The sequence below is a fragment of the Salarias fasciatus genome, assembly GCF_902148845.1.
Source record: "Salarias fasciatus chromosome 7 unlocalized genomic scaffold, fSalaFa1.1 super_scaffold_4, whole genome shotgun sequence".
In the NCBI taxonomy this organism is placed as follows: Eukaryota; Metazoa; Chordata; class Actinopteri; order Blenniiformes; family Blenniidae; genus Salarias; species Salarias fasciatus.
The window spans coordinates 6,791,615-6,815,256 of NW_021941229.1; the positions used below are offsets into that span (position 1 = coordinate 6,791,615).

Genomic DNA, 23,642 nt, shown 5'->3' on the forward strand with positions numbered 1-23,642 from the left:
GAGAATTAAAAATCCATGAGCCTGGATCATGAACTAATGGACTAATTATAAATGTTTGAGCTGCAGGATGTGAAGCACAGCTATTATTAACTCCTTAGCAGAGTAATTTTCTGCTGCAAATAAACCTCCCTGCTCTGTTTTGCCGAGATCCTGAAGCACATACAGGCTGTTTAGCTCAGCCATGACTCCAGATGAAATGGGAAACGGGGAAAATTGTCAGAAATTAAACAAATTTATACGTTTAACATCTTATTTTTTTTTACCAGGTGGGGCAAAATTGAGGAAAAACAATAAACAGTCATCAAACTGCCCTATTCTCGAAGAACAAATCTCACAACAGCAGGACATTAACGTCTACTTAAGTGTTATTCTATGGAACAAATCATATCATCGCTGTAGCACTCGATAGCATTATCACACACTCATCAGTTCAACTTTAATGTGGAGCTCTTAAAGTGCCATCAACCTGACACCTTCACTCCTGTATGTGAAAACTATTCGCATTATTTTCAATGTTCTGTATTTTATTGTGATGCTCATACTGTAAAAGCATCGGCAGCAGTATAACAGGCAGTTACACTCATCCTAATAAGCTACAGCTCCTCTGTAAAGTGCACACTGCAGGCGGATGCAGCCTGAATGTTGGCTGTATGTATCAGTCAGATGTAGCATGTTGATAAGAGACATAAATATACAGTTTGATGTTTGAGTCATAATATGATTTCATATTTTGTTATTAATTTGTTATAAATTAGCATTGGTAGCATACAGTCGATGGTGTCGTGGTGTTAGAATGAGTGGATCAAGTCTCATAACACAAAGCAGTGCTTACTTTGGGCGTCTTCTCATGGAAAATAATCTGTGTCTTTGGTCGTTTAATTTCATGATTGTTTTGTTTTTGCCCTCCAGTGAAAAAGACGTGTGCCGAGTCGGACTTCGTTTGTGAGAACGGCCAGTGCGTCCCGAAGCGGTGGCACTGCGACGGCGAGCCGGACTGCGAGGACGGGTCCGACGAGAGCTTGCAAATCTGCCGTGAGTACAGTCTGACCTCCCGTGTGCGCCGGTGTGTGAGGATGTGCTGAAGAGTTGGAAGTGTTAACGCCCCGCCCGCTGTCGGATCACGTCCACTGTCAGCAGGTTGTGTGAAACCATAAAAAGGTGCTAATGCATAAAATATGGCTCAGGTAATTAACCTACATCCCACACACAGTCAGCACGAACCCCCACCGCTGCTCTTAATGCTGAGTAAATGTGTTGTCTGATTTATTGTTCCTGCTGGATGTGCATGCGGCACAGGTCAGCTGCTCCGGAGCTTTGTGAAGGACTTTAAAGGAACACGTTCACCGCACGCATTACCAACAAGGGGAGATCTAATGAGCACTAATGTGACACTGGGGCTTGTTTACATGTGTCACACACAGGTCTTAATTACTGCAGACATTCAAAAGCAAGGTTGAACTGACCCAGAAACCCATTTATCCAACCTACTGAGACTCTTTGAAGGTTATTGTCGGAGAGATCTGCGAACGGCGACACAAGGGCCTCACTTCTGCCAGTGATGCATGTATGAGTAACTGAGAAGTGGAAAAACCAACATCTGTCTGCCGTCAAAGTCAAATCTTTCCATTTAGAAAGTCAAACGCTGTTGAGAGCTCAGAAATAAATGTGGCATCGCGTGACATTGCCAGCTATGATTTATTCCAGGCTTTAAATAAGCACAGTGAAAAATCGCTGTGCTTAATGAGACATGTTAACATCAACTGTTGTGTTCTTACCCATTGGTTTTATCACCGTTTCAACAAGCTTTACACACAAATATGCTAAATGAGCTGCTGTGTTTTTACTGACACTGAAAGACCGAACACAACAAGAAACTCACAGCTTCCCGCACTGGGAATTCTGATGTCCTACACAACGCATAGCCCAACCTGCTTACCATAGCATAGCCTACATGCTGTGCTAGCCATGACGTAATCAGCCTAGCGTTCCTGATTCACGGGTTCTGAAATAAAAACAGGGGAACAATGAGTTCAAACCAGGGGTGTCAAACACATTTAGTGTGAGGGGTCACGTATAGCTACATTTCAGATTGAGTGGGTCGAACTGGTAAAATAGTGCCATAATAACCAATGTTTCATTTGAAGTTTTGACACTTTGCTTGGTGATTTGGCAGGCCCAATTGGAGCCTTTTGCAGGCCGGTTTTTGGACCATGGGCCTTATGTTTAACACCACTGGTTTTGGTAAAGTGCTCTGCTCGGTAACTGGCCAATAATCACATCCAAGAAACCCCAAAACACCCACTTCTGTCCTCACTCCATCAGATATTGTGTTTATGTTGGACAAGAATCTTATGGTTTGTCGTCAAAGTCTTTAGACTTTTCCCTCTGATGGAGCAAACGTCTTTCTTCCAGTTGCCTTTGGGATTATTGCCTTTCAAGCTGGCATGGCGGCGGCAGGTATGCAGAGATTTCCAAACAACATTCTTGACTATCAAAGTGCGCGGAGGAGACGTCCTGCTGTTCCGAACACAGCAGAAATTCAGCCGAGCACTTAAAAGCAGTGAGGGGGAAGGTGTGCGCCCCCGCCGGCTGCCCCGCCACATAAATAAGTTGTTTAAAAGAAAGTAAGAGAGGCTGCTGTGCTGTAAATGGCATCGCTGTGATGGTTGGGTCCTGAATAGACGCCGGTTGGAACCAAAGAGATGAATAATGATGGCAGGTGTTTGTGCTGCGCTGTGCTTTTAATGAGTCTCCCGTCCGGCCGGCTCGGAGACAAATGAACTGTGTCATGAGCACAACGGGAGGATAAAGACACCTCATCAAACAGCCAGAGGCTCCACACGCAACGGCAATCCTTCAAGTTTCAGAAGTTTTCTGAAGAAGTACAAAGAGAAGTTTGGTCTGTGAGAATGCACAAGTTTGGGAGAGATGCCAAAGAATATGTTGATCTGTGGTGAAATCCAGAGCTGTACAGGATACAGATGCATTCTGAATTTATAGAGGTTTTAAAATGTGTTGTGGGCTGATGAACAAAAGACTAGACTGCGATGAATTGTTTCACACATGAAATCAAATTCACCATGAAGTAATTCAACATAACTAAAAAGTGCAAAAACTGTGGGATTAACTAAAAATTAACAAACCAATCCTGGTGGCCACAGAACAGAAGGATGCACCGACGCTACGAGTTCTAACCTCAAGTATGAAATCCACTGCTTTTTAAATGCCTCTAGCTGCTTTCCACTTTGCAGTATGTAGGGGTAGTAGGGCTGCCAAAAGATATTTTTCTTTTAAATTGCTATCAATCACAGGATTTCCATAGTTAATTGCATATTTAAAATTCTGTTTTGCTGTTCCATCCAGTTTTCAGCCCATAATGTAAAGCACCAGTCCAAACAATCAGTTTCAACCATTTTAATTGAAATTTCAGCATCAGATCTACTTGCATTGCAAATTCACCAGTGTTGAATTAACTCTGTGTGTTGGAATGGACTCAAATATACACTTTTGTAGTGTTAAAATCAACACTGGCCAGTGTTGATTTTCTAATGCTGACACTCTGTAGAGTGCTGCTACCCTGATCAACGCAAAGGAGTGCTAATGTTTAACTCTATTATGTTAATTCTAAGAATGTACACTTTTAAGTGTGTACTTCAACACTTCAAATGTGTATGTTTGAGTCCACTCTGAGAAACGCTGGCAAACTTGATGTGTGGAGCGACTGATTTCTTATCAGAGCATCTTGATTGGGACTCGAACACAGAAATTTCTATTTGAACTTGATTTTCTTTCAAAATAAAGTGCCATGTAGACCAACTAAATACACGGTCTACATTAAAAATAGATTTCAGACTTTAAGAAAAACTCCTAAATGTAATTATGTAATTACTCACTATTTAAAAAAAAATCAACTTTAGTTAGCTCTACATTAATTAATCATGATTAATGCGATTAACGCTGGCAGCCCTAACTGGTACGGTTTGGTCAAGCGTAACCAGCCACAGGTCTGTTGTCTCCGCTATAGAGAGCGTGGTGGAGATGTATGCGGGGACGTGAACGGCTGCGTAACGACGTGGATGCCTGACGTGATTCCATTCTGCTGTTGCGGCCCTTCGCCCTCCGTTAGTCGCTCCTCAGCGGCTCTGCTCAGGCCTCCGAGCAACGACGTGAGCCTCACTTCCCTGTGACATAGCTGGCAAAAGACCAGTGCTGTGTGGCACACCGATGTAAAAAAAACACACACACACACACACCAAAGAAATGAGTGAACAAAGCACCCAGTGTGTGAAAAGCGTGAAATGCGGACAACAAGGGTTTATACAGCCAGCGGTCTGTTTAAACGTGGCGTGACGTTTGTCAATACCTGTCGGCTGACGGCAGCTCCTTGTTGTTGTAACCGTTATAAAACGACTGCACTGGTGTCGGTATTGGTGCTGCCTTTGACAGAAGCATAAAAAAGCCCTTGCCAGAGCTGGTGTAAGTCAGGAGCAAGAGAAAGAACATTGCGATTTAAAAGAAACAAATGACAGGCAGTTACGTAAATGACACTGAATCACCAGAAGCCAGACCCGATGTTTGAAGCTTCACCAGAGGAACCTGGTTTCTAAAGGTTTCTTCACTGATTCAGGGACTTTTCTGGGATTACAGTCAGCTGTGTTCAAACAATGAATAATGTCATACAAAGGTTGAACTGTTTAGTAGGCGTCATCGTACTTTGGTAACTAGTGCATTTATTGCATTACTGCATAGTGCCACTTATGAGCGCTACTAGTACTATTTTTAGCACCGATACTTCCAGAAAACAAGTCATTGCCATCTAGGAGATATTTCTCATTTTCTTGAGCCGACCTCACATTAGGTGTATATTACTGAGGTTACTGCTGCTGTTCTGGTAACATTTTAATGATTCACGCTGAATTAAAGTCTAACCTTGCACAAAAAGGTAACGGTGTGTTGGAGGTCTGCACACACTTTCTCACTGCTCGTATTAGGCAAGGCGAGTTTATTTTTATAGCACCATTCGTACACGAGGCAATTCAGAGTGCTTCACAAAAAGAGAGAGAAATGCAAAAAAATTACATTAAAATCAAACAAAACGGGGAATCGGAAAACAAAAGAGCAATTAAAAGAAAAAGGACTGTTAAAGCAGGTGAATAAAACGCTGAGTAAATTAAAATGAAGCAAATGTAAATATTACTTTGACACAACCTTGATCTGAGGCTTCATCCAAACTGACGCCAGTCAGCAGAAAAACCCCCGAGCTGCAACGTTGCGGCCAATGATGGGTGAAGGGAACAACGGCACTCCTCTGCCCTTCATGCTACCGTTTGTGTGGAATGCATTAGACAGGAAGTGAACATCTCGTCCTCTATGTGGCGTTATATGCAGGAAAATCAACAAGTTTGAAGATTAAGGAGGATTTGAGCGTCTCTCAGACTGCAGCTGTTGTGGGCGGTTTGTGGTCCAAGGAAGGACAAGAGGGTGAACTCATGGAAACATCATGAACATGTGGTCCCATAGCAGCCTCTTTTTACTTCTCATACCTGGATCAGGACTGATCGTTAAAATAACGAAGTGGGAGTAATGCCTCTCAGATAAGCCTAGGTTTAAGGTGAAGTTATTTCTCCTCCAGACATACTCTAAAAACGACTTTGATTTGCTTGCTTTATCCTTTTTTGTTGCACAAAATGAGCTCAGCAACCTGCTGAGCTCTTAAAATATTCACATTTTGCCTTTCACACTTTTTCCGCCAAACTTTTGAAACCCAATTTTAAATCTTGAACTCGGTCAACTTTGCAGTCGACAATTAAATAATGCAAAGTGCTGCTAAGCCGTTTGATGTCACAATCTTATAAACTGTGTGTGTGTTAGGGTGTTGGTGTGCGCGTGCCGGTCAAATGAAGGTCTTGAACTACATTCCTCTTTGTACTTGTGTGTGTGGTGTGTGTGTGTGTTAGGGTGTGTGTGTGTGGTTGTGTGTTAATGGTGTGACGTTCCAGTCATAGCTTCTGTGGCGTACGTGCCGGCCAGCCTCTATCGCTGTTATGTCACTGTGGTGTTTGACCAGCTGTTACACACACACACACACACACACACACAGCTTCTTGTGTTTCTCTCGGACTGCGACATTGTTGCTGCATGCACACTTGTACACGTTTTTTTCCATGAACTCTGATATTTCTGTTGTTCTTCGTATCTTGGGTTGTCGTAAGAAGATCATCGCCTGCTGTTGTTACATTATTGGCTCAAAGTCCTGCGAACGTCATCCTCTAAAACACCAAATAACTTTTAGCCTTCGATTCAGTCATTGTGATAATGTTGAGTACTACAACAATGATATGATTATGATTTTCAGTCCCATGTGAAGCACCAGCGGCGTGCTCGGCTTCTCCCGTTCATGCGTAAGTCAAATTTAACAGCCAGTATTGTGAAATTGTTTCAGAAAAGACCTTTTGAACTTGTTGAACATGTGAAGTGAAACTGTCTTTTTGGAACTGGATGTCAAGGTTTAAAGAAAAGTTTCTTGTGTTGATGCAGTTAGTAGAATGAAGTGGGCAGTTCCTTAATATTTCAGCTGTGTGTGCATGGCATCGGCACAATGTGGGCAATTTCCAGTTGATGACCAGGAAGCTAAATCGTGCAATTAGCGGCCCGCTGTAATTGGTGACTTAGAAATCTTCTCAGGTTGGCCACATTTTTCAGTAAAACTATAAATAATGCAGACGGAGGCCGAGTAAGAGCAGAACGCAGCCTCCGTCCCGGCAGACTGGATTGAGGAAGTACAGCGTAGCAGCGCATCACCTGGCTTATCAGTAAAAAAAAACTATAATTCAATAATTCATCCATCGGTAGGAGCCACTTTTCAATTCACCTTCATCTTCTGCCCCAGCGAGCAGCTCTTATCGCGGCACCGCCAGTATCCACGCAGCCCGCCGCCGCTTGTTATCTCCTCCCACAGTGGAATATCGCAGCGATAAGAGGCAAAGCACATCTGCAGGCTGAAATTTGATAGAAGAGGAGCGCTGTATGTATGCTCAGTGGAAAAGCTTAAATATGTAGGAGGGTCTGGAGGTAGATTTCAGGCTCCTGCAGCGGGATGCATCAGATATGTCGTTCGTTGTTGGCTTTAGACAATTTCTTTTTTTCAACACAGAACTAAAATTTAGTCAATATAGATAAACACCAGCAGCAAAAACAGATCGTGGGACTTTACTAAGTTGGAAAAGGCCATGTTTATGCTCCTGAAAGAAACATTGCTGCATGTTCCAACAAACTGGATGTTTTTCACGTTAAAGCATGAAACGTTTGTGTTTTGGGTGTCTCTTTTCAGTTCAGCGGTGCTTGGACACGAAAAGTACACTTTTTTTTTTCTGTGTTATTCTGCCATTTCTGTGTAAACTCACTTTGTTTTTAAAAGAGTGCCGTTTAAATGCGAAACTTCTCTGAAAGGGAAAATGCTAAAACGTTGCATTTTCACTTGAGACATGGTAGAAGTGGTGCAGTCAATTTGTGTATGTTGTACATGTCAATACCTTGATCACGATGGGCCAATGCCACTGGCAACATATTATGCAGCCTGACTGCATAGCACATGTCCAGCATCCCGTGTCTTTTAACGTGATCCACTAAAGCTTAAAATGATGCGTCTGATCATTGTGATACATGAGTTTGACAGTTTGCTGCGTCTACTAAAAAACCCATGTTGACTTTGTGTTATGAGATTGCAGTGCTTGCTTAACTGTGGTTAAAAATTTGCGAGTTTGAAATAGATCAAAAGGCAAATCTCAACATGTCTAAGAAAAGAAAAATTCACGCAGGTGGAAGGTAGTTAAATGAAAGATGAAAAGCAAAAAGCATGTTCCTGCTTCAAGGAGAAACAACCGGTGATGAATTAGTACTGTTTATGTCGGCGTTTTGTCACTGAGCACAGAGCGACATATGCTAAATTTAGCCTCCAGTAAAAACATCAAACTCTCCCAACAATTAAAAGGCAGACTGCACCACAGCAGGAGATTTAAATGATTTCTAGTTCACTTTAAAGTCTGATGTTTGACGGAAGCTTGTGGGACGAAACTTAACGGAGTTAAGATATTTTAAAATGGAGAAAATGATGTTCTTTTATTTTCACATAAAGAGACACTTGTGTGTCACAGTTTTTGCCCAAATGCTAAAGGGGAAACAATCAATCATGTATTTCCTTGGTTGCTAATGTACGATTTGCTGATAAATTATGTATTTATAGTCTTATTTTTTTTTTGAGGTCATGCCATCCTAAATTAAGAACTATATCCAAGTCGGTGAAGAAATGAAGGATATATTTACTAACTTTCCTGATAAAACATCCTGTTTTTCCAACTGGTTTGCTGATGCTTTGCTGTTTTTGTTGAGGAATTTCAAACACAATTTCCACTTGGGATATCAGATGAATTTAAATGAGATTGAAAGTGATCTACATAAAGTTTTCAATGTATAATTGATGGACGGGATGCACTTACTGGAATATCGACTCTGCAAGGAACAGAAATGACTGATAACTACAGATGCACCGATACTAGACCCGTATTTGGGAAAAGATCCCTCAATCTTGGAGTTTTGAAAGTTCAAACTCAACTTGTTTGACACCATGTTGCAGTTTTTCAGGGGATTAAAGATGTTTGAAATGCTGCAGTGATGGTTTTATGAATTAGTTGTTTGTGTTTTGCAGACATGCGGACGTGTCGTGTGAACGAGTTCAGCTGCGGAGCGGGCTCCACCCAGTGTATCCCCATCTTCTGGAAATGTGACGGAGAGAAGGACTGCGACAGCGGAGAGGACGAAGTCAACTGTGGTGAGTGGAACCCGCTTTTATTTTCTCACAGTGTTGCATTTAGAGTTACAGCCACAGTCATGTATTTTGGAGGAAGCTGGATTTAGCGGCCGTGTTTTCCTGACAGGAGTGAAATGTGTTCTTGTGGAGCTCACAAACTTCATGCGATTTCTGAACCAAGTGCTAACTGCGAAGCCGCAGCTAATGAGGACGTGGTTGACGCCAATGTCGCAGTGCCTGGACGGTTTGCCAGACATTGCGATGTAGTTTGAGAATGTTGTCATGTAAACATGACCTGAGGAAGCAGTATTGCTGGGTAGAAAGTGGAATCAGTTAATGGAGGAAATGAGTAAGTCCTGATGCCAATGCGAAGTCCTTGTAGTGAGCAGTTGGAGCACAGAATGCTCACACTTACAAAGACAAACATTGTTACTTAAAACGATGCTCCCACTGCGGTCAGTTGCTTGGGTTTGGAAAGTCACCCGGCCTCGTTATTGGAGTGGAAGCTGTGATGGAGCAGCAGCGTTTCCGTTTGTCCCAAACTGGGTGTTTATCTGCTGCTGATGGATGAGCGCTCCGGGCCAGTTGTCAATATGTCTGCCGTGTTCGCCCAAATGTTTTCTGGCTCGCTCCTCTCGCGAATCCCCTGAAAGAGCCGCTAAACAGCCGAATACCACTGTGGATTATCAGGGAGCTGATGTGGACTGAAACCGTTGCCCAGCTGCGGCGGTCCGGCTCGCCCTCCTCCCTCATTACTCCAGCGAAAGGGGCACGGCGCTTTCCCGCCAGCAAACAAGCCTGTTGGAGTTTTCCAGCGGCTCTTGCTGATTAAGCGTGACAGCTGGTGTCCTGTATGAATGCCTCTATCAATTACCCCTCCTCCTCCAGCTGTTTATTCTCAACACGTCGCAGGGTAAACACACCAGCAGCGTTTTCCTGCGCCGACGCTCCCAGATAACGAGATGCGGGCGTGAAGCGGCGCCGCTGCAACACGCCGCTTCATATGTATGAGCGGGGGATTTGTACTGAGGGGAAAGTTGGTCCTGAAGCCACTTGGTGATTGATGGGTTTGCACAGTCCACGATGTTATTGAAACATGCCAGTGTTGAGAGCGTCAGTGCAGATGGAGTCTGGTTCAGGAGACCACAGAGACCCCGCGCTAGCTCCGCAGCTCTGCTGTCCTTGAACGACGTCTCCCTGTGATATACTGCAGCGCACGTGATCAGGCCGTGACCTTAGAGCAGCTCCATGTGAAATGTAGGGAGTCCATCATATGGCAGGAGCCTGTCGGTGTGGCACATACTATTTAATCTGTTACAGGCAAGGCAATATTAGGGCATTATGATCAATACAAACAGTTTTTTATCAATCTCAGAGGTTTTCCCAAAGCATCAGGAACTGCTAACACAGAGATATCAACATCTTTACTTATTGAACTGGTCTCCATCACCGCACAGCAACATGCATTTTATTGGGGAAACAGGGAATCACCTGTTGGGTTTCCACCATATTTTAGTGTTAGCGGTTCAGTTAGCCGCTGCAGCAAGTCCTCGGTGTATTCAAGGCATTCAAGGACGGTTCAGAGGAGGCCGATTTTAGACACAATAATTGATGCTTTCACTGAGGAATTGCGTAACTGTACAAAAGCACAAGGATTCCTGGAATGTGCTGCTTTTCTTTCTTTTTGTCACCAGCTCACATCTGCGTTAAGTGACGTTTTTTTTTCTTCTGAAAGTTGTGTCCTTGCTGGCAGAAACACTGAAAAGTTTACGATGAGCTTTTAACGTAAAGATTTCCCTTTATGGAATAAAACTTCCCTCTTTGTGAGCCGTGTGGTGAAACTTGGTTCATCCATCAGACTGATGAATTGTAGACATGTTTTCCAGCATCAGGCCAACAAACACTTAAGGAAAGTTTTCCAACTTCACTTAATAAATGTACGTTAAATGCAGTAAAAATGATAGTATCTCTGAACTTCTCACCATTAGTTGCTACCGTTGGTGTTATGTGCTCAGCATGGCGCCATAATAACGTGAACTGATCTGTCTTCATCACATTGATACATTGATTTCCTCTTTGGAGTCTTCTCTTGACCGCTGCGTCGTCGCTCTCCCACGCCCTCCAGGAAACATCACCTGCGCTCCCAACGAGTTCACGTGCGCCAGCGGTCGCTGCATCTCCCGGAACTTCGTGTGCAATGGCGAGGACGACTGCGGCGACGGCTCGGACGAGGTGGAGTGCGCCCCGTCCTCCTGCGCGCCCAGCGAGTTCCAGTGCGGCAACTCGTCCTGCATCCCGGCCAGCTGGGTGTGCGACGACGACGTGGACTGCCAGGTGAGCGTGTGTGTGTGTGTGTTGCACACACATACACACAAGCCTGTGAGCTCAATCACACTGTTCACAGAAGCAGATTTGGTCTGCTGAAGGAGGTTCCTGTTTACATTACAGATAATGACGACGAGAGCCGAGAGTCGGTGACGAGGGTTTGTTCAAAGCAAATGTTAATAGATGCACTTGATTTGATGACTTGAGGACTTTTGAGATTTAATTGCTTTGAAGATGACGGGTGGATAATGTGACGGCTAACATGTGGGAAAGACTCCATCATGAAGATTACAGCTCTGAAAGCAGAGGCTCGCAAACTTGTATCAGAAAACCGTAAAATAATTCAGGCCAAGTGTTTAATAGAGATCATAATATATATATTAGGTGTCAAGCATTTTAGGTCATTGACCGGAAAATCCCAATTTCATCTTGAGTGAGTTGGACCGATTAAATTTAGAGATTATAATGACATTTTATTTTTAAACTGGAATGATTTTCTTTGATGTGGTGAATATGTGATAAAAAAAAAAAAAAAAAAAAAAATCACAAAACCAAACCATACCAAAAATAGCTCTACTCTGAACATAAAGCCAATTTTAATGAAAACTTCTGGTGCAAAATAAAGTTAATGGTATTTATGAACACACACACACACACACACACACACACACACACACACACACACACACACACACACACACACGCTGTTGCATCATGCATGTTTTTACAGACTCATGATGACACGTGGCTTTGAGGCTTGCAGGCCTAGTTTTTGCCCACTGGCCTTTGGTTTAACACCCCTGCTATACAGCACTTTGTAATAAGACAGTAAAATGTCTATAGATTTTTGGCTTTTACCCCCCTTTGGTAATCCAGTTCTTTTCCCACGTAACATTCTTCCTCTTTGTGTACCTGTTAATGTTTTTAGTAGTTTCCTCTTCGCTCTTCCTTGTCCTCGCTTCTTTTGTTCTATTATCTTCTCGCCAGTCGTCTTTTAATCGTATTAACCTGCTTGAAAGGTGCTGTTCACATCCATTTGAATGCTCTCATTGATAAAAGGAGGCGTGTTTGTGTCGGTTTAATCCTAACTGCAGGAGAGCGGCTGTGCGCTGATTAAAGTCAGCCTGATGCTCGGAAAATGACACATCAGCCACTTCTGGTATGCAATCACATGAAAAACTGCCATGAGGCCTCGTTCAAGCAGTGTTACTTTATTGAAGTTGACTAAGCTGCAGGTTAGGACTTAAAAAAAACACACACACACAGACACACACACACACACACACAAACCTCATGTAATTTTTCATGCCGACTCATCATCCCTGTATTGAATTGCCCGGTCTCCTTCCCGGGTTCACGAACAGAGGTGTGGTCACACTGGTTCTGCGAGTTGAACAGCATCCAGCGGCAATCGACCTGTGGTGTGTGTTTGTACACACACCACACACACTTTCTACACGTGGCATGTATTTTTCATGAATGGATTCACAGAGACGCTCCCGCCTGCAAAGTGACAGATCGGGTCATCATTCCTTCCTCCTCCTCCTGTCTCACACCCAGCAGCAGCAGTACACACACACACACACACACACGCACACACACTTTCTCACTCTCTTAAACCGGCTCCCCGATGATTGATCGGCTGTGTGAGCTGATGAAAGAGTAGGAAACTCCTTCCTGCTGCCCGACCCGCTCACACACGCTGTCCGATTCTTCTAATTAACGATTCGGCCACCTGAGACTCGAACACTCGCGGCGACGCCGGATATCCAACATCCTCCAAGCAAATTAGCCTTCAGATCAACTCGATCTTCAGTTTAGAGCCTAGCTTTAGGAAGACACGTGGCTCTGTGTAGCAGATGGTCGAGAAAATGGCCTTTTGACTCTTGTAACCAAAACATCTTTTATCAAACTGAAGCTATATTGAACACATTGTCTGTACTTTTTATTTCAGTACTGAAGGAAATGCCAAGATGATGCAATGTTGCATTGATCTGCTCTTGAAATGAGTTGGAGTTCATGGATTTTCTCGAGGTGTCGGGAGCAGAAATCAGTTTTTCTAGGTGAACCCATGCTGGGGACATTAGTGGAGCTGTGTGCAGTGGTGCAGCAGTGTGAAGAGCAGCCATGTATGAAGTGTGTTCAATTATATAAGGCCGCTGTAGATTTCATGTTCCTGTTGTGTGCTGGCATGTAGATACTGCAGTGTTGATTAAATCTCTGTTTCGGTCAGATTTACAAGGATTTAAATGTTTGCAGGCATTTCTTCAGCTTAGAAAACACCAATAGTTCTGATTGGAGTCAAGATTTTTTTTTTTTAAGAAGTATTTAATTTATGTAATTCCATGTTTTATTAAGGGACAGTTCTTGCATATTAAAACCAAGAAGCCGACATAGCTGGGCTCCATCACAGACGATAGCTTCAGGGCAGCTCTATCTTCAGTACTTAACAGATTTCCTTCCAGGTCAGTGTGTTTCGCAGTCTGATCACTCGTAGCCTTCCATGTCAGGAGGTTTTCTTTTTACTTTGCGTTCTAAGAAGTCGTCACAACAGTGATTTGCTGCTGACCATCCAGATGTGTAGAATATGGGGAAAAACTAACGTTCACGAGAAGACCGGAGAGATGAGTCCAGGTTCTGAGAGAGTGTTTGATTGGGAAAAGGACATAAATCCAGGAGCGGTCTGGCTGCTCCGTCTTTTCTCTGACATAACGGAGATCTAGTTTTTGGCTGCCATCCTTTAAACCTGCTGAATTTCTGACAGTGGTTTTCTAAAGGTGATCCCTCTTCCTCCGCAGGACCAGTCAGACGAGTCTCCGTCCCGCTGCGGCCGCCACCCGACGCCGCCGGCCAAGTGCTCGTCCAGCGAGATGCAGTGCCGCTCCGGAGAGTGCATCCACAAGAAGTGGAGGTGTGACGGAGACTCGGACTGCAAAGACGGCAGCGACGAGGCCAACTGTCGTGAGTGGAAACGCATTCATTCTACCCGTCTACTCCTACCGCTCCCCTCTACCAGGAGCAGGTCATACCACTTCCATTCTTCTGGGTGTTTGAAGCGACTATTTAATAACTTACGTTTAAGAAATAACATTTGGATTTCCATAAATAAGACTAAGATAAATATTTTCACACAGTCCCATTTCAAAGCTGTTTCGACTATGTCTGTCAGCTCCTCGAGAAAACACTGAAGTGATTCCCTGTAATTAAAATGAGGAGTTCAGCACACGCTGGAAAAAGTGAGCAAGTCTCCAAAACACCCAGATCTGCTTGCTTTTCACTGTTTGACTGGTTAAATCATCTGAACTGAATTTTCAGTTGTTCTCAATAACGTCTGTTTATTCACTGAATTTAAACAAATCAGATTAACAAAAAAAAATCCAAATTCATATTGATGTACACAATCTTAATCAGTTGATTGAAAATAAAAAAAAATACTGCTCATCGATTCAGATTCACTCTTCCTGTTTTTCCCTCAAATATATTTAAACTTCTATGCAGCCAAATTATTTTATATCTGAAAATGTAGCATTGCTGCTTTATGCTGAAAGAGACAAATAGACTAGCAATCCAGATTAAATTGAACGGCGATTGATAAGCAGAACAGCAGAGTCAATTCTCACACCTCCAAAACAAAATAAAACCCATCAATAGGTAAGTTACTGAGATGCAGTACAAATAAAATAAAACGGAGCAATTCATTGATTTTATTCATCAGGTAGATCTGAATCCTGAACAGTTACAGAAGATCATCCAGATTATTTCAGTGTGATTTCTAATTTTAAGGTTGACAACATTTGTCCTGTCCATTGCTTGGTAGAATTTAATTCCATCACAATGTGATCAATTTTGTTTATTTTGCTGAGGTTTCTAGGTCCCCTCATTTTTATTGTAAATGTGATTTTTCTGAGAAAGTCCTGCAGGAAAAGTTTGTGATCCAATTAAATGAGTTAGGAGATGTTTTCTAAGGTCATTTTTACCTCTTCTCCTGGATGTTCCACATTTCGTGCTTTACCACAAGTAATGAAACGATGTTTCATTGGCTTTGTTACATTTTGTGCATTCATCTGCTGTGTTTTTGTTATTTATTCAGCCCTCTCTCAAGTTTTCCTTTTTTTTCCCCAGTATCTATAATGCAGAATGACCTCCAGGACTCTTGCGGGTTGAAGAAATATTAGTTTGCTTTGCTCTGTTATGAGGCTGTTATTGTCTTTGCCTGCAGGAATTCAAAGTCTCAGGGTTTTTGTTTGGTGCGTGTGTGAGGACATATTCTCAGTACACACTGAGCACACACCGTTTAGCTCAGACTTTTTAGTTTCGGAGTGATTTCAGCTGTGTGAACGACTCATTTCTAGTATCGACTTAGATTTGTGAAATTCCAAAACGAAATTAAATCATTAAATTTACTACAATTAGATTGTTACCGTATTTCGTCTGACTCACATCTGATGTTTGATAGTTGTGTGTGTGTGTTTGTGTGTGTGTTCTGCAGCTGTGCGTTCGTGCGGGGCCGATCAGTTCAAATGTGACGACGGAAGCTGCATCCTGGGCAGCAGACAGTGTAACGGCCTCAGAGACTGCGCGGACGGATCGGATGAAACCAACTGCAGAAACAGTACGTTGTGTGTGTGCGCGTGTGCGCACTGCTTTCTATACAAATGTCAGTTTTCAGTTCCCCCGAGGACATTGTCAGGCAGTATTTTAATGCGTTTTCCTCCAAGGTGTGAGTCTGTGTGTTCCCGGTTTTACCTCAGGCTGTCCTGAGGTGAACACTGTGTGTGTCTGTGTGTGTGTGCGGTGAAGCTTTCCTCTTCGCACGAGCTGTTAAAGGACGAGTGTTTGCGGCTGTCACTCCTGTATCATGTCTGTGTTTGGAGCTGCCGTCACTGTCATTCACGATGTGAATTCTAAACATCGTATCGCACCAACTCCACCTGATGGAGAGGAAAATGATCTTTGTAGCTTCAATGCTCCAATTTCATGAGTCTTAAAATGTATTGGCCCTAAAGAAAGAATACTTTTTTCGGGGGTTTTTGCAGGAGTGATTGCATTTATTTTTAAGCTCTCGGTAGTTTTAGAGTCATTGTGCTAACAATCCAACTTTATTGTGTGTCTGTATACTGAGCATTGTGAATGATTATAGCGTATTGTTCTCCGAACCCGTCGCAGTTTCTCAGTGCAACGGCCCCGAGAAGTTCAAGTGTCGCAGCGGCGAGTGCATCGAGATGAGCAAAGTGTGCAACAAGATCCGGGACTGTCCCGACTGGAGCGACGAGCCCATCAAGGAATGCAGTGAGTGTCCAAACAAACGCACCTCCGAAAACATGAACCCGCTCTGCTGCACTGCCGTACTCGACTGTCCTTTTACGCTCATGCACAGCATGTACTGTCCTGTCATTGTCCTGGAAACTCGGTCGTCGCACTGTAATAGGGTGATATATTCATCCAGGCTGTCAAATAGGTTTTAGTTCAGGGGCCACATGCAGCAAGATCAGTAAAATAGAGCCGTATTTGAATTTTTAAAGTCTTTCTTTGCTGTGGCACAGAGTATGTGTGACAAAAATGTCTCTATGAAATGTAAACATGAGAAGATTTTCTTAATTTTTTGAAAAAAAAAAAATCGTTGTTTATTGTTCAGCCTTCGAACAAAGCGATTCTTCCACTCTTGATGTTCTGCAGTTAGTTTGGTTTATTTTTCTTGCTCAAAGTGTTCTTGGCTCCTTTCCGGAGAGTCGCGCCTTCTGCTGTCGAAACCCTCCAAATAGAAAAAGACAATCTGTGATGTTGGAGACGCGGTAGACGGGTCGGCTCGGCTTCCTGCAGAGCAGATTGTTGCCCTTCGCTAAGTTCAGATGTCTTCTCCGGTGGACGGAGTCCAAGAGTTTAAATCAGGCGAGCGGGGCAAATGTTGATTCACGCTGATATGATGTGGGCTGCCTCGAGCGCTCCACACTTCACCTCTAAATAATTCTCTTTCATGGATCACAGAACTCACTCCAAAAAGTGATTATTCTGCTTCGCACAATCAGAATACTAAATACCGGCGGATCACACCGCGGCCCGTCAATAATCCTGTGTTCACCCGGAGAGAAGCTCAGACGGAGTAGATGGGTCTTCGTGTAGCGGCTTGTGTCGAGCTCTCAGAGAATTACGACTCGCTGAAAAGACTTTTTACAGGATTAGGGGAAATGTGAAATAATCTGCTGAGAAGGGATTCCTGAGAAGAGCAGGTTAGACGAGCAGAAGTGTCTCGCCGACGACTCGTTTAGGTGCCGTTTTCAGATAAAAGCTCAAACACATCAGACGAAGGAATATAGTTTCAACCTGAAGGTGCAGCCATCAGCCATAACATTATAACCACCTGTTTCGGCCCTCTTTGGGGGAAAAAGCCATCATGAACTGACTTCTTTCGTCAAATTCTGCTACAGTTTACTTCTCAGTAGTTGATCTGTTGGATCAAAAAGCACAGACCAGCCTCCACTGCCCAGCAGCATCGCTCAGCCGTGGCCGCTCATGACTTGACCGCAGATTTTTCAGCTTCTTTTTTATCAACCTTCCTCACAGAGCGCGCCAAAAAACTGAACCTTGATGGAAAAGACATGCTCACCTCCAGGTTGTGCTCCAGCTCGGTGTTGTATCTGGCGCGAGTCCCAGACATGCGTTAAAAGTTTATAAGTAACATTTTGAAGTCGGTTCAGAATTGGAGAGGGATCCGGTGCAGACGGGGTCAGACGGGAGTGATGTGAAGACATCTGTTGAAACCCGTGAAGAGCCGAGCTGCTGATTTCTGAGCCAGTTTTTCATTCAAACCCTGTGAGGGGGGGAGTTACAGTAGTGGTGGGAGACGCATGAATACATGTATGACTTGGCCGGGTTTGAATTGTACGGATTTAACTGTGGAGCTGAAGGAAACGTGACCAATTTAATGAGAGGATGGAAAGAAAGATGAGGGTGTTCATACATGTTGATCACTGCAGACCGAGGCTCCAAACCAAGCCACAACTCACCTGTAGCAACTGGTCAAACACACCTGGAATTGATGAATGTAACACAGGCTCAGCATCCGGACATGTTGGCACAGTCGAGTGCAAAAGGGAAACTAAATGAGGATTCTAAAGATTTATTGCCTCTACACTGCATACATATCACAAAAGACTGAATTGTTTCCGTGCACGGTGCACTCATGCTCTGGATGTAATAAATGGGTCAACCAGCTTGTGAAAGATCAGATTTCACTTCTTTATTTCAACATTACATCATACCTGGTGGCAGCAGGCCCCAAGTCAGAAGCATGAAAGCAGTGGACACCCGCTGAGCTTCTGAAACACTGCTGGTAGAAACTTGAAGAGGCACGTGTGATTTGAAACGAGAAAAAGAACAACAAATGCAGTGCGTTCAAAGAGAAAGAGGAGTCATTCGGCAGAACAAAGACATCATACTCTTGTGTGTTAGTTGATTTATCACAGTTCATATTGCGGCCTAAAAAACTCAACATAATGGCATGTCATGTTTAATATGTGTAACCTTAATAAACAGCACTGACTGTATCAGAGGATTTGTCTCCTGCGATTCAACACAGGTCGATATTGTGCTGTGAAACGACGTACAAGATCCTTGTCTGACAGTGCAGCCTGTTAAAAAAAGGAAAAAAAATGTATTAAAGATGGCACGCATCACACAGCCTGCAGGTTTACATTGATTTCTGCAGCTATGAACACCCTGAGGAGCCGCCTCTTGCAGAGTTTGGTCCAAATGAGAACAAATGAAGTTGGGACTTCGGTACTTGAGGGAAGGTGGGATCTGTTCATGGATTCTCTTTCTTGTTCTCTGGGTTAGTGACCGAATCGCAGCCAGAGATCCTCAGGAGTGCCATGTTGTGGACTGTACTGGGAAACATGCGCTCGCATGACATGTGCGCGAGTGTTTTTACTGTACCTCCACTTCAAACAAGCAGAGGAACCTGTGTACATATGTGCAATGAGATCAAACTTCTGTTTCCTGCCTGCAGATCTCAACGAGTGTCTCCTGAACAACGGCGGCTGCTCGCACATCTGCAAAGACATGGTGATCGGCTTCGAGTGCGACTGCACGCCCGGACTGCAGCTCATCGACCACAAGACCTGCGGAGGTACCGAACCCTTCTGCTCCACTTACCCGGTGACTTCTACAGTTTTATATTGCTAAAGGAAAAAAAATTGAGCATGGCTTTTATTTCAAAGGTATAGCCGTGTCTGTCTGTTTGCACTGTAATGTTTTGGTAAATTAGAGATGTGAGAGGGGAAATCTAGGAGACCACAGTTTTAAACTATTTGTAAGATGTGCAGCACAGCATCGATCACTGAAACCCTCGTCTGTCTGCAACAATCGGCTGCACTCAATTTGAAGAACAAATCAAAGCTTCAAACATCAGAGCAGAGAAAATGAATCCGGTCAGAGCCCCCAGCACCTTTTGTGTCTGATTGAAAAGGAAACAAGAAGACGACCGCAGACGCTCTTTGTTGCGGATCGTCATAATCTGGTTCGATCGGCGCTGCAGAACTGGCCCCGTCTCACCCCAGAAACCACTAATCCATCAGGGCGGGTCGACCCAGCGGGCCGCTTCGCGCTCGTATTGTGCACTTCCTGCCCCTGACGGCCCCGGTGTGAAATGTGATTAATCTGCTCTCCTCAAAGCCTGCGTTATTTTCCCGAGGCGGCAGTCCCACACAGTTTTGTTAGCTGGCCTGAAACTCTGCCTGGGTTGTTGGTAAATATGTGTAATCCCGTCTGGAATGAACCCACTGGTTGCACGGAGGCGCTTAATCTACTCCCAGATGTAAAATTCTCTCACTAAACGCTCCTGAAAGCTTTCGCACATTGCTATCAGAGTCGAGTGAGTGCCGCTCTGGCAAAGCGTCAACAGCAATTAAAGCTTTTAATTAGCATTTAGTGCAGCCAGAAATCAAATCAGTGTACAATGTCATGCAAGAAGAAACCAGGGAGGATTTTTCCAAAGCAAGGTGTAATTTAATTTGAAATACCAAGCGGAGTAGAAACGACTGCACATTGAAACCGAAGCTTTTAGCAGCCTGGATGAGTCGAAGTCTCCAGGTAGCAGCTGTCGTGTTTCTCTCCTCTCGCAGACATCGACGAATGCGTCAACCCCGGCATCTGCAGTCAGATCTGCATCAACCTGAAGGGGGGCTACAAGTGCGAGTGCCACAACGGCTACCAGATGGATCCGTCCTCCAGCGTCTGCAAGGCAGTGGGTGAGTCCGCCGCTCAGGAACAATAACCGCTTTTTATTCTCCTTTCGCACGCCAGTCGGAGGGACGTGTCAAGATGACGATCTGTTATGTCTTGTGACTGAATGCCCAGTTTGATTAGCCACAATGATTCTGGATGTTCGCTTTTTATTTTATTTAACCGTCAGCAGAAAGTTAGTGTATCAGGAGGCTCTCGACTGTGTTAGTGTGACAGCTAACGGTTGGTGGACCGGGTCGTCCCTCCATCAGGAGGCGGCCGAGGAGCCCAGACTGCTCCCAGTGGACGCACTGAGCGCCGAGCATGTGATTACTAACGTAAAGCACTTTGGGGACTCCTCAAGTGTTTGAAAACCACTATAGGAGTTAAATCTATTTATCATGGTATGTTCACCATAGAGAGCTTTCATTTCTGACCGGAGAGGCAGTTATTGATTGAGTTATTCAGGATTAATGGAGGACTTGAACAGTATTGTAATCAAATGATAACTGTTTAGGCAGAAAAAGGTGTTGGAAAATGCATCCAACAGGCTGCAACGATGCAGAATGAATGTGAAATGCTGTGTGTGACAAAAAAAAAAAATCAAAACTTGTTAATTTGCATCTTAATGATTGCTGACATGTTACTTTCTAATGTTTTTTTCCCCAATACTGTTTCAAAGGAGACGCATCCCAATTAACCCGGGTGACTTTGTTCGCATAATCTGGTCTTTAAAATGGATTGAAAATGAGAATCGCCTCAGTTTTAAAGGGATGTTTTTTGATCTTTGAATCAGGCAAGTAAATTAAACAAACGTGTGTCAGGGCCTGAATCAGGAAGATGCTGGAAGAACCAGAAATGATATTGGAATACGCGCTAAGTTACATTGGCAACTAGAAATGTGCTCTAAATGTGGAGCGTTGTGCTTCAGTTGTGATTGTTTTGATCTCTGAGGGAGATAAAAGCTTTATTGTGTTGTTATCAGAGACGGTCTTTGTTTCCTTCAGCCTGACTGGTTTGTTTTTGTCAACAGCTCATAGGAAACTGTGATTAGATCCAATTGTTTAACGGCATTGTACCATTTATCCACGGAAACGAAAAGGATTGGTAAAGAACGGATCACATTTGATAAAATTATTCAGTCAGATTTTCTTAAGGTCTGATTATGTAGGAAGAACTCACCCTCGGACTTTTTGAAGCGATGAGTGAGTGTCTGCTGTAACCCTCTCTTCAGGGAAAGAGCCCTGCCTGATCTTCACTAACCGCCGTGATATCCGCCGCCTGGGCCTGGAGAGGAAGGAGTACACTCAGATTGTGGAGCAGCAGAGGAACACAGTGGCTCTGGACGCAGATTTCAACCAGCAGTTGATGTTCTGGGCCGATCTTGGACAGAAAGGCATATACAGGTAGATTACAGAGTTCCGTTTTAGGTTGGTTCCCAACCTGCTGATCTTTTTCCTCCTTTGATATTTGATTTCCTCCTTTCTCCTCTCAGTACGGTGCTGGACAAACGTGGCGACCTGGGCGCCCACAAGAAGGTGATCGACAACGTCCAGACGCCGGTGGGAATCGCGGTGGATTGGATCTACAAGAACCTGTACTGGTCTGACCTGGGAGCCAAAACCATCTCTGTGTCCAACTTCAACGGAACCAAACAGAAGGTCCTGTTCAACAGAGGCCTCAAGGAGCCGGCCTCCATCGCCGTGGATCCACTGTCCGGGTGAGTGGAACGCATTTACTCAGTAAGTTTAGGAGAGCTGGTTGATCATTCTGTGTGTGTTTGGGTCCTGTAGGTTTCTGTACTGGTCTGACTGGGGCGAGCCGGCCAAGATCGAGAAGTCTGGTATGAACGGTGTGGACAGACAGGTGCTGGTGCACACCGACATCCAGTGGCCTCATGGGATCACACTGGGTAAGAACACTCGGAGACAAACAGACGCAGAAAGATTACTGCACCGCTGCATCTCCACCTCAAACCTCACAGCCCTGATTTTCCCGTATGTTCGCAATGTCTCGTCACTTGGCTCAGTTTAGCTTCCTCCTCGTTATCTTGTGGCGTCGGTAGTTTCAGACACGAGCTCCTGAAACGAGTCAAATGTTGAGGTGAGATTTCCAGGCAGCAGTTAAACCTTTGTGGGCAGTCAGGTCTGATTTAAATGGTGTAGAATTGATTGCTTGTGTCAAACCTATAACATAAAGCCGGCCCAACCGAGGGTTGAATTCTCTCCTGCATGAAGACAAATGATGGGTTTGCTGTAGTTCCTGCAGATTAGTGAGATCTCAGCTGAGATGAGTGAACTCTGGCTGCCTGAATGACAAAGTAGCGTCAAACCCACACAGTGAGGCTGAATCTGGATAAATATACATACCGAACACTGTAAAAAAAAAAACTTGTACCTAATGTGCCTAATCAGATATAAACTTTTAAATAACTAGAAAACACAGAACCAGTATAACTTGTCCAAAAATGCATCTGAAGGTTATTCAGCCCCAAAAGAACCAGCTGGCCGTCAAAGGATTTATCCTAAAATATGAGGTTTGGCCTATTTGTTATTATTCTGATGCAGCAGGTATTTAAAAATGCAGCTCACGTTCACACTTGTTTTGAATTCTCTCCTCACGCAAGGTCAGAGCAGATTTGGTATGTTTCTCCATGGAGGGCGAGGTGTCACTGTTTTTGTCCTGCACTGTATCACACCTTTTAGTTGGTGCATAACTATTTCCCCTCTCAGGAAAGAAAAAAACATTATTTATGGTCTAAAACATTTCAATCTTTAGCGTGACATTTAGTGGCGTCGGCATGCATGAGAGCCAACCAAATGAATGATTCTGCACAAGCCGTTGATGTCCGGCAACACTTTAATTTAATTGTTGGTGTTTAATTTACATGAAGAAATGCGGAAGCCGTGACATTACTGACGGAGGGTTCAGATTTTTCTCCTCGCACTCCCACGCTGCCGTTGTGTTAAAGCTGCCGTCGTGAGCACAAACGGAGCAGAGCGGAGTGTGAAAATGTTTTGAAGTGAGTTCATCTCAGGGACCCTCGCCATGAGTACGAGCTCCGCCTCCACTGGAAAGTGTCTTTATGCAGTCGACGCTGGTCGTGTTTAACCCTACACCTCGGCTCTTACTCTTCCCTCCTCACTGTCTTCTTTTTTTCCCCCCCTTGTCTGTTCAGCGTCTCTTCTTTCACCCGTTACTCTGACCGCTGTCGGGACCTTTTTTTTTTATTCACGTTTCTCTGACTCTCAGAATAGTTTGAACACTCAAATATTTGAACTCCAGGAGGAAT

At 44.0% G+C, this 23,642-nt stretch overlaps 1 protein-coding gene across 2 annotated transcripts in view; it reads left to right on the top strand.

Moving 5' to 3' along the window:
• The window catches only part of vldlr (very low density lipoprotein receptor), a 66,079-nt gene that overhangs the window by 21,677 nt on the left and 20,760 nt on the right, over positions 1 to 23,642 (top strand). For both annotated transcript variants that reach the window (XM_030084697.1, XM_030084698.1), the window contains exons 3-13: positions 910 to 1,032; positions 8,705 to 8,827; positions 10,932 to 11,140; positions 13,930 to 14,092; positions 15,621 to 15,743; positions 16,298 to 16,420; positions 19,137 to 19,256; positions 20,251 to 20,376; positions 21,585 to 21,756; positions 21,846 to 22,070; positions 22,144 to 22,262. In XM_030084697.1, the coding sequence (XP_029940557.1) occupies positions 910 to 1,032; positions 8,705 to 8,827; positions 10,932 to 11,140; positions 13,930 to 14,092; positions 15,621 to 15,743; positions 16,298 to 16,420; positions 19,137 to 19,256; positions 20,251 to 20,376; positions 21,585 to 21,756; positions 21,846 to 22,070; positions 22,144 to 22,262 (1,626 nt within the window). The remainder of the gene's footprint in view (positions 1 to 909; positions 1,033 to 8,704; positions 8,828 to 10,931; positions 11,141 to 13,929; positions 14,093 to 15,620; positions 15,744 to 16,297; positions 16,421 to 19,136; positions 19,257 to 20,250; positions 20,377 to 21,584; positions 21,757 to 21,845; positions 22,071 to 22,143; positions 22,263 to 23,642) is intronic.